General features: G+C 40.2%; 2 protein-coding genes across 20 annotated transcripts in view; one reads left to right on the plus strand and one right to left on the minus strand.

Annotated features, from left to right (window-relative positions):
* The window catches only part of PIP4K2A (phosphatidylinositol-5-phosphate 4-kinase type 2 alpha), a 485,936-nt gene that overhangs the window by 404,421 nt on the left and 67,636 nt on the right, over nt 1-13,879 (minus strand). The window lies entirely within an intron of this gene.
* Nucleotides 1-13,879, plus strand: part of ARMC3 (armadillo repeat containing 3) — a 90,364-nt gene that overhangs the window by 68,184 nt on the left and 8,301 nt on the right. Inside the window, exons 11-15 of the mRNA XM_079913326.1 lie at nt 1,547-1,683; nt 2,483-2,651; nt 5,038-5,135; nt 5,813-5,914; nt 6,317-6,424. Coding sequence (XP_079769452.1) covers nt 1,547-1,683; nt 2,483-2,651; nt 5,038-5,135; nt 5,813-5,914; nt 6,317-6,424 — 614 coding nt within the window. The remainder of the gene's footprint in view (nt 1-1,546; nt 1,684-2,482; nt 2,652-5,037; nt 5,136-5,812; nt 5,915-6,316; nt 6,425-13,879) is intronic.

Here is a 13,879-nt window from a genome sequence, read left to right on the forward strand (position 1 = left end):
ACCATAAGCTCCCTGAGGCTTTAGGGAAGGGAACTGAGGTTTTCCTTCCCTGCATCCATGTCATTGATCTATACCTGGCACACAGTATATGCTTAATAAACAGTTGTTGAATGAATGAGTGAATGCATGAATGAAGGAATGAGTGGTGAAATTAATAAATGAATTAGATATTTGCCGAAAGAACACGTGGAGTCAGATTGCTATCTTATACTCAGATATAAAGATGTTCAGAAATTTGGCTTGCTAAGCATCAGATGCTTCAAGTAAACTTTTCAAAGCTTGCCCAGGTTACGTGTGCTAATGTGTAATCCCTGTTAGAGTCCCTGTGTTTGAGAAGAACATGATTGGAAGTGGATCGTATCTCACAAGGGCTCCTGTCTTCAGATACTACACAGAGAGACCTGTAGAATATTCTTTTTAGTCCTCCGGGCTCAGATAACAATGTATTACATTTCAAACAGCGAGACAAGAGCTCTGTTGAATCTTCTTTTTTTTTTTCCCTGATTGGAACAATTTTATACATGTGTGACTTCTTTTAAGAGTGTAATTAATGTAGTTCTCCCCGATTCTCTTCTTGTTCTTTTTCTTCTCTTTTTCACTCCTTGAAGCAATATGAGTGATAACAAAATGGATCTCCTTCTGGTGAACTGCTTCAGCATTGCTTCGTCCACACTGCTGACGTCATGGCACTGTCCAGTGACACAGGTGGCACTAGCCTGCATTGGTTACTCCTGCCTAGCTTTGGAGACTGTGTCCGTTTCCTATTGCTGTTGAAACAAATAACCACAACTTAGTGGCTTAAAGCAATAAAAATCTATTATCTCATGGTTTGGGAGGTCAGAAGTCTGAAAATGGGTCTTACAGGTTAAAGTCAGGGTATCAACAGAGCTGTGATCCTTCTGGAGACTTGAGGGGGAAATCTGTTTCCGGGCTTTTACCGTCCACCTGCATTCCTTGGCTGTGGCCCCTTCCTCTGTCTTCAAAGCAGATTACTGCAATCTCTGTTTCTACAAGTCTCCTTTCTCTGCTTCTCACACTCTTATCTCCCTCTTGTAAGGACCCCTGTAATTAAGTTGGGCCAACCTGATAATCCAGGACCATCTCCCCATCCCCAGATCCTTAACCACATCTACCAAATCCCTCCCAGGGACAAGGGCATCTCTAGGGGCCCGTGATTCTGTCCCCCACAGGCCAGATGGACACGCAGTGGTGAGCAGCAGAGTGAATGAACATGGGACATCCCGCTTGTAGAGGGAAGAGGACAGGCTCTTTGCCCTGCACCCACCCCATGTAAACTCACAATGACCTCCCTCAGTAACTTACTGCAGCCTCTTCTTAACTTTGAACAGAACACCGCGCTCCTGTCTGTAAGGTTTTTGCAATTGATTCTTTCCCCTGAATTTAACAAATCTAAACATGGACACATCCTAAAATGTTTTTACATAGTCAAAACCCTTTCAACAATCAAAAAATTAGATTTTTTTTTAAAGCATGAATGTTTATGTTCTGTGCTCTTAATGTGTAAAATTTTGGCTTCCATTTCTAGTTGAGAAATTCAGGTGGGCTGGAGCCACTGGTAGAGCTCCTGCATTCCAAGAACGACGAGGTACGACGGCACGCCAGCTGGGCCATAATGGTCTGTGCCAGTGATGAGCCCACGGCCGCTGAGTTGTGCAGGCTTGGGTGAGTGGAGCGGTCTGGAGGGTCTGGCTCAGATGAAGGACACACAGTCTTCAGGCCCGAGGAAGGTTGAGCAGAGTCTCCACGCCCACTCTCAGGCCGCAGGGCGTTCAGAAGCTCTGCGGGTCACAGTCCCTCTGAAGGGACCGCCTGCAGAAGCGGGAGAGATCTCTCCCGTCACCTCCACAAAATCATCTTCAATGTTTCCTCTTCCACTTTTTCATTCTGATAAACGCTTCTTTCACCTTCCTCTGCTTTGCTAAACACAATCTTATTTGTCGCTCAGCTTTCAAGGCTAAATTAAAACGGGCAAGCCATGAGTGCCACCTTTGTTTTCTCCCCCACAAACCGCTCCACCACAATGACGCCTTTAACCAACCTCACCACGTCAGTTCCCTTACCAACAGCCTGTGAGTCAGCTGCCTTTAGCAACTCAGCCAAGAGGGTTTCAAGGTTCCACAGATTTACCCTGTTTGAGCCATTTTTGTTCTTCGTATATGTCACCTGGTTAGCTGAAAAAATTGGAGTCCGATACTAATTTTGCTTTGAATGAAGAACTTTTTCTTCCTAAAGTGTCCTTTTCAACTGTTTGATTATGAGTTTCCACATGGCATGTATGTTCTCAAAAAGGGCTGATTTGTCTTCATAATTCTGGCAGGATTAGTTTACCTAAAAGGGTGGAATGGTTTTAACCTTTCCATCTCAATCCTTCATTCAGGATCTTAGTGAGGTGTATGAATGGGAACTTACTGTTGGATTGCTTATATAAGGCAAATAATGTCTTTTTTGCTTTTATTGACAGGGCTTTAGATATCCTTGAAGAAATTAATCTATCAGTAAGTCGAAAAAATAAATTCAGTGAGGCAGCTCATAACAAATTGCTCAACCACCACCTGTCTCTGAAATACAGCCAGACTGGCTATTTGTCATCAAGTAACATAATTACTGATGGAGTCTATGATTTTGGTCGGGTAAGTGGCAGCACTAATTTGTATTTTAGTATGTGTGATCAGTTCTTCTTGCATCGTGATGCCATTACGTTGCAATTTTATAACCGCCTAACATAATTTATATTTTTATAGGCAGAAACTTGGGAATCAGAACTTCATCCTTAAACTTTGTCTGGCTATAAGATTTTGCATTTGTGTACAGTTTTAACTAGAATCTGATGACCTGAACTTATATTAGTTTGCTGCTGCTAGTCTCAAGTTTCAGAGAAGATATAAAGCAATCGGCTTTTATATTACTTCTAGGGCTCAGTGTTAATGATAATGATAATGTCAATAATAGAAGTATAAGTTTTTATTCTATTAATTATAATCTAATTGAAATTAACCAAATTGTAATACTGAATTTTAAAATGTAATATAGAAGAATATTATTTTACTTAGCTGCGTTTGTGATTACGATTTTAAAACAATACAGTTTAATTCCATGTTAATGTTAAGAGAAATGGGAAGCTAAACGTTAGAGTCTTGAGGGCTTTTTGACATTACTGTCTAAGTCAGCATGTTCTACTTCTGGAAACCAAAAGCAATAAGGAGAATAGGGAAAATTTTAAAAAACCTACAAATCCCATTTTAGGCAGAAGTAGGAAATTGGTATGATCTGCAGACTTCAAAAATATTTAAAAGTCCCTGGGATCAGGCAGAAGTTACACAGGAGGAAGAATGAAAAGGGGAAAAAAAGCACAGAGAGGGACAAGAGTGGTAGCAGATCTCAGAAAGCACCATCAAAAGTCTATGCTTCCCGAGGGGATGGAGAACTCAGACATACAAAAGCTATATGCTTGGTTTGCAAGGGGGTGGGTGGGCAGGACCTCAGGAACCGGGGTGAGCAGGGCTGGTAGCAGAAACCCGCTTGGACAAATTTGGTTCAAAGAAGCAGAGGAGACAGGGCCATAAAAGAATCACAGCTAAGCTGTATTTGCAGGAAACACTGTATCGTGGTAACAGAATTAGAGACATGTTGAATAACCAAAACTGCTAGCCTAAAACTTTTTCTCTTCCTTCTGCTTCTGCCAGCCACTGCCACCACCATACCCTCCATAACAGATACACACAAACCACCGAGAAATTACTGCTCTCGTTCAATGATGAGTAATTTTAAAAGAACAGGTGCCACATTATTAGCATAAAGATGCTTTAAGAAAAATGAGGAAAAGAGCAGAAAAACCACCAAAGAGCACTTACCAGAGCACTTATCTGTTGCCATGGAACAGATAAAACTGTGACAAAATATATTTGTTCATGAGTTTTTTTTTAAAAAAAAAAGTAATGAGACAATGTCCTTATGAAGGAGAACTCGCTGATTTACTCTAAATATTAAGTTTCTAATATTTCAGGCTTTAAATGTGTCAGTGAACAAAAGAGACAAAGATCTCTACTCCCATGGTACCAGTGAGAGGAAACAGACAATAAACAATAAATCTCACCAATACATTCTATCACGTGATAGAAATGATAAGCGCTGCAGTGGGTGGGGAGGAGGATAAAGGGGCTTAGGACACTGGAGTTGATGTGGTCAGGTAGCCCCACTAAAAGGGTAATATCTGAACAAAAAATTTGAAGGAGGTGAAGGACTTCTTAGCCTTGGGGATAGTGGGGAAGGAGCTTTCTAGATGGAGGAAAGAGCTAGTGCAGAAACCGTGAGTGGTTGGCACACTCAAGAAACAGCAAAGTCGGTGTAGCTAGAACTGAGTCAACTAGGGGTGGAATAACAGACCAAATCAGAGCAGGTAAGAGCAAGGAGCTCATGGAAGTCTTGTAGACCACTGGAAGGATTTGGGCCTTTACTCTGAATGAAGTGGGAAAACACGTCAGGGTTCTGGGCAGAAGAATGACACGCTCTGTCTTACTTTAAAAGAACCATGAAAAGTATCTTGGATGAGAGAAGGATCTATTACTTGATTGGAAAAAGAGCTCACAGGGTGATCTGGTCTAACCCTCTTCACCAGGCTGACAAAATTGCTAGTATAGGGCTTTGTCTAGCTTGTTGTTAGTTATCCTCACAACATTTTTAGTGATCTGTTTAGTAATTAGTTACTCTTACAGATGATAAGCTCTTCCTTATGTATATGGATAGATTTTCAAACTCAAATACTTCCAGGGCCAAGCTGATAATTACGGTATGAAACAGTTGAGTATCAAGTTACAGAGACTGGGGTGGGGGGAGGGGGAATTGGAGGGTGTATCTTGCCCAAAGATATCCACAAGCTTCAGTTTCCTATTTTTAAGTGTATGTGTGTGTGTGTGAAATTAGATACCTCAAACAGTTAAGAACCTATTCTATCAGTATTCATTAAAAAAATATATAATGCATGCAGATATTACTCTTCAATTCTTAAATTATCTACAGATAAATCCTGGCACCAAACTTTTGCCTTTGAAGGATCTCTGCTTACAAGAACCAAGTGACCGACGTGCTATACTCTTAGTTAACAGTAAATGTGATGCGTGAGTCTTTGCGGGGAGGAGGAATGAAGGGAAGCAAATAATTTTTTTGTTTGTCCATCATCATGTGAATACATAAAGGTTCCCAGTATGGTATCTTTTCTTACTTCCTGTATCTAGCAGCACCATGAAAGTAAACACTGGTCCATAAACTCATAGCCTGACATAGTAAAGAACACAGAGTAGTCACCACTGTGGTTTTTCCTTTGACTCCACGTTACCAGTCAATTCCATGGGTATTTCTGCAATCAGGGCTTCTTACCCTTCTGGCAACATGAAGTAACTGAAGGAAGTATAAACAGATAGGAGCAAACCAAGATGAATTATGTTTACAAATCTCCAGAACTAAATCCAGGAATACCACTGCTGCCCAATATTTTTTTTTTTTTGCCCAATATTTTTAATAAAATAAGGAGAAAATAGTAGAGCTAAAATGAAAGCTTCAACAGCCATTAAAATGGTCTTGTATTCCTATATATCTATATAATACATTTTATGTGACACATTTTATAAAACTATTTCTAGTTCTAGCTCATGAAAAGGTTTATAATATTCATTTTATCTTATTTTAAACTCTCCTTTTTGCTTTTAAAATAATGTGTCACTGTTAAAAGTAGGACAAAGTCAGTATTGACAAATTATTTTAATTTGTACATAATTTCAAATATGTAAAATTTTAGTTCTCCAACTCCATCTATGGAAGATAAGTCATCAGACGTTGGTTATGGACGAAGTATTTCTTCTTCATCTTCTTTAAGAAGAGCAAGTAAAGAAAAGACCAAGTAAGAAAATGATGTTTTGTCTACACTCAAATAATTCTCTCCCTTAATTTGAGAGTAAAAAAGAAATTCAGATTTTAGGTTTTGGCAACTTAAATTTTAGTCTTCTCACAGTCACACAATTTCAGGATGAAAGCCAGGAAACCTGGTTTGACATTCTGTCTTCTGTGAACCCAGAGTGAGATCTTGAGCCCCTGACTCAGTGTCCATGATCAGGCTTAGTGTCCTTATTTGTAGATGGAATAATGCCTGGTGCCCTGCTTCTTCTCGGTGACTGGGATCAAAACATATAATGGAAGTGAAAATGCCTTATAAATTATAAAATGCCTTGCGAATGTAGTGCATTGCTATTTTCTGTATGATTGAAATTGGTTGTGGTGTTTTTCAAATGACAAGAGAAAACAGTTATCATTTTAGTGCTGGATTTGGATCTCCCACCGAAGAGAAATCAGAACCTACTTCGGGACGCAATACTGCTCTTAGCAAAAGCGCCACTAAAGAGAAAGGATCCAGGTAGAAACCTCCTTACTGTATTCTTCTCCTAACTGTAATCCTGTCAAGTTTTAATTACCCACAGAGTTGGTGAAAGGGAGGGGTGGCTTTTAACTAGGAAGCTCTTCTTATGGAATCAGATGTAGCACTAAACAGGACTCATGAAGTATAATTAAAATTACTTTTATTTGTGTCTCTTGTTGTCTCTTTAAAACTTACCCAGAGGGAATTTCTTCTCCTGCCTCTGGGTGAGAACTCAGGGTACTTTGCTCACTGTAAAGTCCTACAGTCACTTTAATGCAGAGACAACGGAAACAGCAGTCTCCAGTTAGCCCTTTAAAAGTCCAACCATGTGTAGGAATCAACTTAAAATGAACTTTTCTGCCCCCCACCCCCACCCCGTGGCTGCCTCGGCAGCTGATGAGCAGCACTGGCTTCACCGTAAGCCTCCCTCGTCCCTGCCTCTTGCTTCCACATCCCCTCCCCGTCTTGCCTATGGAAACCCCTGACCCTTCAGGAAGCAATGAGAAGAGGAAAGGGAAACGGGACCACATTCTGAATTTGGCTGGAACCATTATAATGTGGTTCCACGCTTTTTAGGCCTGGCATATTTTAAAACACTGTCTACATGTTTACATATTTTTAAACATATTCTTTCTCTTGTCAGCGTTTTCCTGGATTCTTCAAAAAACCACTCAGACCTCCTGCCCCGCTCCATGACCTGTCAATTATTGTTGACTTAAGCCCTTGAAAAACACTGGGGTGCTGGAGGCTATTTGGCACACATGTATATAATTGAGCATCTACCTTCTAAACCGAGACTGTCTCCTAAGGTCTCCTAAGGAGTGGTCTGCCCTCCTCCGCAGACCTCGGAGCTGTGTATGTTCTATTTCTGACTTTATTTTCTCCTGTCAGTCTCTGTTGCTCACTGTTCTGATCTCTGCTTCTGATCATCCCTCATCCTCTCTGCCCTCCTGCCCCTCCTCACCTCTTCCCTTCCCTTCCCCTCCTCACTTGGCTTCTCTTGTTCCTCCTCCCCTGGACTGAGAGTGCCTTGAGGACAAGAACATGCTCGGACTCGAGTAATTTCTCTTTTCATCGCCAGCACTTAGCACGGCGCTTGGCTGGCATACATAAGGCATTTGTGTTTATTCAAGAGAACAGAAATCTCAACTTTTTGCAGGAAAAGGTTATTTTCAACAAGATCCACACTTATAAACTGTGTCTCTTGAGCAAATAGGCTACCTTCTCTTTGGCTGAGCTCACTTATCAGTAAAATGCAAAACAAAACAAAACTGTAGTTTGGGGCTTCCCTGGTGGCGCAGTGGTTGAGAGTCCGCCTGCCGATGTAGGGGACAAGGGTTCGTGCCCCGGTCCGGGAAGATCCCACATGCCGCGGAGCGGCTGGGCCCGTGAGCCATGGCCGCTGAGCCTGCGCGTCCGGAGCCTGTGCTCCACAACAGGAGAGGCCGCAACAGTGAGAGGCCCGCGTATCGCAAAAAAACAAAAAACCTGTAGTCTGTTCGTCACAGTGTCTTGAGAAGATTAAATAAGTTAATGAATGAAAAGGGCTTAGAGCAGGGCCTGGCCCAGAGTAAACATTCAACAAATGTTAGTACTATTGGATGAAACAGTTGCAGGGAGCCCAAACCCACTCCAGCCTTGCAGGGATGCAGAAGAATCCCCAGAATCCAGCGCACGACAGGAGCTGGGAGTAAAGTAGATAAACCGTTAGTCTGCTTGTCTCTCTCCCTCTCTCTTTTTCTCTCTCCACCTGCACAGTGTCTGTTTACAATTGCTTTGTTACCTTCCTTGACTTTCTTTTGGTTGCCACCTCACCCATAACTGTAGCTTATATGTGACTTTGACTTGCCATGGGACCAAATCTGGGCCCAATTCCAAGGCAGTCTTTCAGTTCTAAAGCCCAACAATAATCAAGTACAATCTGCGTCTCTTGTGTGTATTTGTGGGGGAGACCATCTTATCTTCACATGCTTGACAGGACAAGGCTGGCTCTGAGGCAGGTGTCTCCCTGTGGTCTCCTGAACTCCTCAGCTTCCTGGGGAAGCATCCACCTGGCTTATTTAAGTGATCAGTGTGTCCAGGCTCTTTCCCCTTCTCAGCCCTTGATCCACTGGGGGATAGATTGGTCATAATCTCGTTGTCCTGTTGTTTATCTTTTGGTCAACCTTTCTTGTCTTGTGACTGTTAAAGACCCCTGGACATAGAGTAAAATATTTTAACTCTACTCATCTGAAAATGTCATGGAGAATGTTTAATGTTGACCAAAAAGATACTGAGCAATACTGACAAAGAATAATGAGACATCTAGAACCACAAAGCAGCTGAATTTCTGAAAGGGAGAGGAGAGATGGGAGACAAGTCAGTCAACTGTGTGTGAGGTACCAGACAAGGAAAGTGAAAGTGCGGACTTCTTTTTCCTGATGAATATTATTACCATATACCATGTAAATTAAAATCATTGAGCAACAGGCTCTCATTAGGTGACCAGCCACCATCTTATTTCTGTTTTCGAAGGTTTTAATTGCACTTTCTTTTATGGCATAGCACTCAAAGGAGAGGTGATTAATTCATATTTTGTTTATCCAGACACCTTCTTGATACTTCCCTAGGCTTCACAGAAACCAACATGTGTAATGCTCTCTAAAGCTTTTCCTTGTAAAGACCATTCTCCTTACAATAAACACGTACTATACCCATTTGTGAAAGGAATTACAAGTTCTATCTATACCATATTTTTTATTGAGACTAGTTTTCATAAATATTTAAGTTGATTGCACATGAGTTTATTATACACACTTAAAAGTGTGTTTTTCTGTCCCCAAATAGGAGGATATGAAATACATATCCTTCCAGTCTGTTCATCTTTGGAGACTTTTAGATCTTTACAACATATACTTTAACATTTCTGCTACTTAGGTCATCTGGATCCCACCACAATGACTTCCTAAAACATTTTTTTTTTTTTTTTTTTTTTGCTGTACGCGGGCCTCTCACTGTTGTGGCCTCTCCCATTGCAGAGCACAGGCTCCGGAGGCGCAGGCTCAGCGGCCATGGCTCACGGGCCCAGCCGCTCCGCGGCATGTGGGATCTTCCCGTACCAGGGCACGAACCCTTGTCCCCTGCATCGGCAGGCGGACTCTCAACCACTGCGCCACCGGGGAAGCCCACATTTTTGTTTTTAAAATGATTTTCCTCAGAAAACTGGACAGCCACATGCATAAGAATGAAAGTAGACCACTATCTTATACCATAAACAAAAATTAACTCAAAATGTGAGACCTGAAGCCATAAAACTCCTAGAAGAAAACTTAGATGATAAGCTGTTTACTTCAGTCTTGGCAATCGATTTTTGGATCTGACTCCAAAAGCAAAGACAACAAAAGCAAAAAATAAATAACTGGGACTACATCAAACTAAAAAGCTTCTGCACAGCAAAGGAAACCACCAACAAAATGAAAAGACAACCTACTGAATGCGAGAAAATATTTGCAAATCATATATCCAATAAAAGGTTAATATCCAAAATATAAGAATTCATAAAACTCAGTAGCAAAACAAAGCAATCTGATTTTTAAAGGGCAGAGGATCTGAATAGACATTTTTTCAAAAAAAGACATGCAGATGGCTAACAGGCACAAAAAAAGATGCTCAACATCACTAATCATCAGGGAAATGCAAATCAATACCACAATGAGATATCACCTCACACCTGGTAGATTGGCTATCAGGAAGACAAGAGATAGCAAGTTTCGGGCAGCATGTGGAGAAAAGAGAACCCTCGTGCACTGTCGATGGGAATGTAAACTGGTGCAGGCTTTATGGAAAACAGTATGGAGGTTCCTCAAAACATTAAAACTTAAAATGATCCAGCAATTCCCCCTCTGGGTGTTTATCTGATGAAAATGAAAGCACTAATTTGAAAATTTTCTACACCCCCACATTCATTGCAGCATTATTTAACACAGCCAAGATATGGAAACAACCTAAGTGTCCATCAATGGATGACTGGACAAAGAAGAAGTGGTATATGTATACGATAGAATACCACCAGCCATAAAAAAGAATGAAATCTTGCCATCTGAGACAACATGGATGGACCTTGAAGGAATTATGCTAAGCAAAGTATCAGACAGAGAAAGACAAATATTGTACAATTTCACTTATATGTGGAATCTAAAAAACAAAACAAATGAACAAACAAAACAAAATCATAGATAAAGAGAATAGAATGGTGGTTGCCAGAGGGAAGGGGGATTGAGTGGGCGAAATGGGTGAAGGGGGTCAAGAGGTCAAACTTCCAGTTACAAAATAAAGTCATGGGAATGTAATGTACAGCATGGTGACTACAGTCAATAATATAGAGCATATTTAAATGTTGCCAAGAGAGTGAATCCTAAAAGTTCACTTTGTATGGTGACGGATGGTAACTAGACTTACTCTGGCGGTCCTTTCACAATGTATAGAAATATCGAATCATTGTGTTGTACACCTGAAACCAATATAATGTTACATGTTAATTATACCTCAATTTAAAAATTTAACTAAAATTTAAAAAATAAAAGAATTTCTCTCAAACCCTCTTTTTACCCATACCTCACCATTTTTTTTTCCCTTCCCTTAAATCTTGACTTCAAAAGTCTTCCAAAAACACATATTTTCTCTTGGTAACATTTAAATACCTTCTGACCTTCTTTTCTTGAATTTATTCATTCATTCAACAAATATTTACTGAGCACTTAGATGCCAGGAATTATTCTAGTATTAGAAGTATAGCACTGAACAAATACCTCTGCCCTAATAGAACTTACATCCTAGTGGAACAAACAAAATAAACTACACACACACACATCACACATCACACACACACACACACACACACACACACACACACACACACACACACACGATGTACCTTCCTAAGACCAGAATAAATCATATCTCCACTTTGTACAATACTCCCTTCTCATCCTTTTGGAATAGATTGGGTAGAACAGGACACCTAACTGGAATAGATTTTGTTCAGTGTTGAACTGCTTGAGTTTCTAATTTTTATTCCTTGTGGAATTTATTGAATGCTACATGGTATTGTGATTATTTTTCACATACCAAAATCTTCTCACCTAAATTGAAACCACAAGTGGGCCGGATTCATGACTTACATCTCTGCCACCAGCTCTGCCCTATAATTGATACATTCAAATAGTTGGCACTTCCCTGGTGGTGCAGTGGTTAAGAATCTGCCTGCCAATGCAGGGGACATGGGTTTGAGCCCTGGTCCGGGAAGATCCCACATGCCGTGAAGCAACTAAGCCCATGCGCCACAACTACTGAGCCTGCACTCCAGAGCCTGTGAGCCACAACTACTGAAGCCCACGGGCCTAGAGCCCATGCTCCACAACAAAGAGAAGCCACCACAATGAGAAGCCCGCGCACTGCAAGGAAGAGTAGCCCCCACTCACCACAACTAGAGAAAGCCCATGCACAGCAACAAATAACCAATGCAGCCATAAATAAATAAATAAATTTACTTAAAAAAATAGTTGATGGGATCAAGAAGGAGCAAGTGGTTAAACTTTGATAATGTCAATACACAATTTTGAGCCAATTATCTCTCTCTACTTGCCTATCTACCTACTCATCCACCTGTGAACATAGAAAATATCCTTATTGTTTTGGGTTCTCACAGTAAATCTCTGTTCTCTGAGGTAGTTTTGCTAAAGTTTCTGCAAGAAAGCTAGAATTTGTTATATCTTTAATCATAAATTGATGTTCTTTCTGGAGATTAATTTTACAGGAGTTAATTTTGTAATTTCCAAGCTCTTGTTTCCATGTTTATCTAGAAATGAAATTCATTTAAGTACTGAAGCCCTTATTTACACCACTTGGCAGCCTTCATGGGAAAGAAGTCCAAGTGAAATACTTCTATTTATAGCAGCAGGAAATTACAATTCAGGGGTTCCCATAAATTATCTCTTTTTAATCACTCAGTCAGTTTCCCTCTGATGCGCTTAGCCCAGGGTACTGGACGTCATCTTCTCACACCAAATGATTCTTCTCACTTCAGGCAGCATGCTCAGGGAGAACTACACCTGCTTTGTTTCATAGGTGGCTCTGAGTAATCACAGGGTCGAGATCTCCAATCTTACAAAGCTACCCTGTAATTTTAGAAAACAGGTAAACCTATTTATGCTTTCTTGCCATTCTAATTGACCTTCCCAGGATTAGTTCCTAATTTACTAACATCTGACTATGCACTGTAAGGTGTTCAGTTTATTTATCTTACAAAAAAGGAAAAGGGTTAAGATGATATAGCTGGAAAGTAGTCATTTTTGCTTGGAGATTTTATCACAATATATCATTAGTGCATTTAATGCATGATTAGACTCTTTCCTCGGCTGTAGTAAATAGAATATTGGATTAGAAAATATAAAACTTTTTTTTTTTAGTATTTGTTATGATTATAGAGTTTTGTGTGATTCTCCAATAGCAGCTGATTGGATTATTTTTGTATTTTTTTCTCTAAATTAAAGGGAAAACTCAAATGGACTTCAGTTGATCCTCCTCCCACACCATGCTTCAAATAATACTTAAAGATAATTCCCACCCCTAATTTACTGCTAGTGGAACAGAATGCTCCATACTTGTAAATACATAATTTAGGAGATTTACCTGCCTACACCAGCCTAGTCCCATTTTGGGGCTTTCAAATATATAATCGCAGCTAAGATTTATTATAGCAAAAGATACAATGCAAGATCAGCAAGCAAAAGATACACATAAGAAAAGGCTGAAAGAAGTCACACACAGGCTTCCTAGTCCTCCCTCTGTCTCTGCTAGCATAGCAGAGATTGCTCCACCCAAGAAAGCCCACCTGAGTCATGGGATCCAGACTTCATAAAGGTGTAAATTCCAATTACCTATAGGGAAACACCAATTTGAATGATAGTAGATTTCTCTCAGACCAGAAGGAAATGGCACACCATTTTTCAAGTGCTAAAAGAATGAACCATGTGTTCTCTATCTGATGAATCTATCCTTCAGCAATAAAGAGGGAGAAATAAAGACATTCCCAGATGGGGGAAAACAATTTACTGCTAGCTGGCCTACCCTTACAGACTGGCTAGCTAAAGGAAGTTCTTCCAACGAAAAGAAAATAATGAAAGAATCTGGAAGGATCAGGAAGAAAGAAGGAAGAGCTGAAATATGGGTATATACAATAGACTATTTCCTCATGAGCTTTATACATCATATTTGATGATTGAAACAAAAATTATAAAAACATCTGATACTCAAGACGATGGTATTTAAAACTGGAGACAGTAAAGAGACCTCCATGGGTGTGAGGTTTCCATATTTCCCTCAAAGTGGTAAAACATGGATACCAGCAGACTGTGATAACCAATATATGTATATTATAATACCTACAGTAACCACTACAAACCAATACAAAGA

Source organism: Stenella coeruleoalba, assembly GCF_951394435.1.
Source record: "Stenella coeruleoalba genome assembly, chromosome: 2".
NCBI classification, from domain to species: Eukaryota; Metazoa; Chordata; class Mammalia; order Artiodactyla; family Delphinidae; genus Stenella; species Stenella coeruleoalba.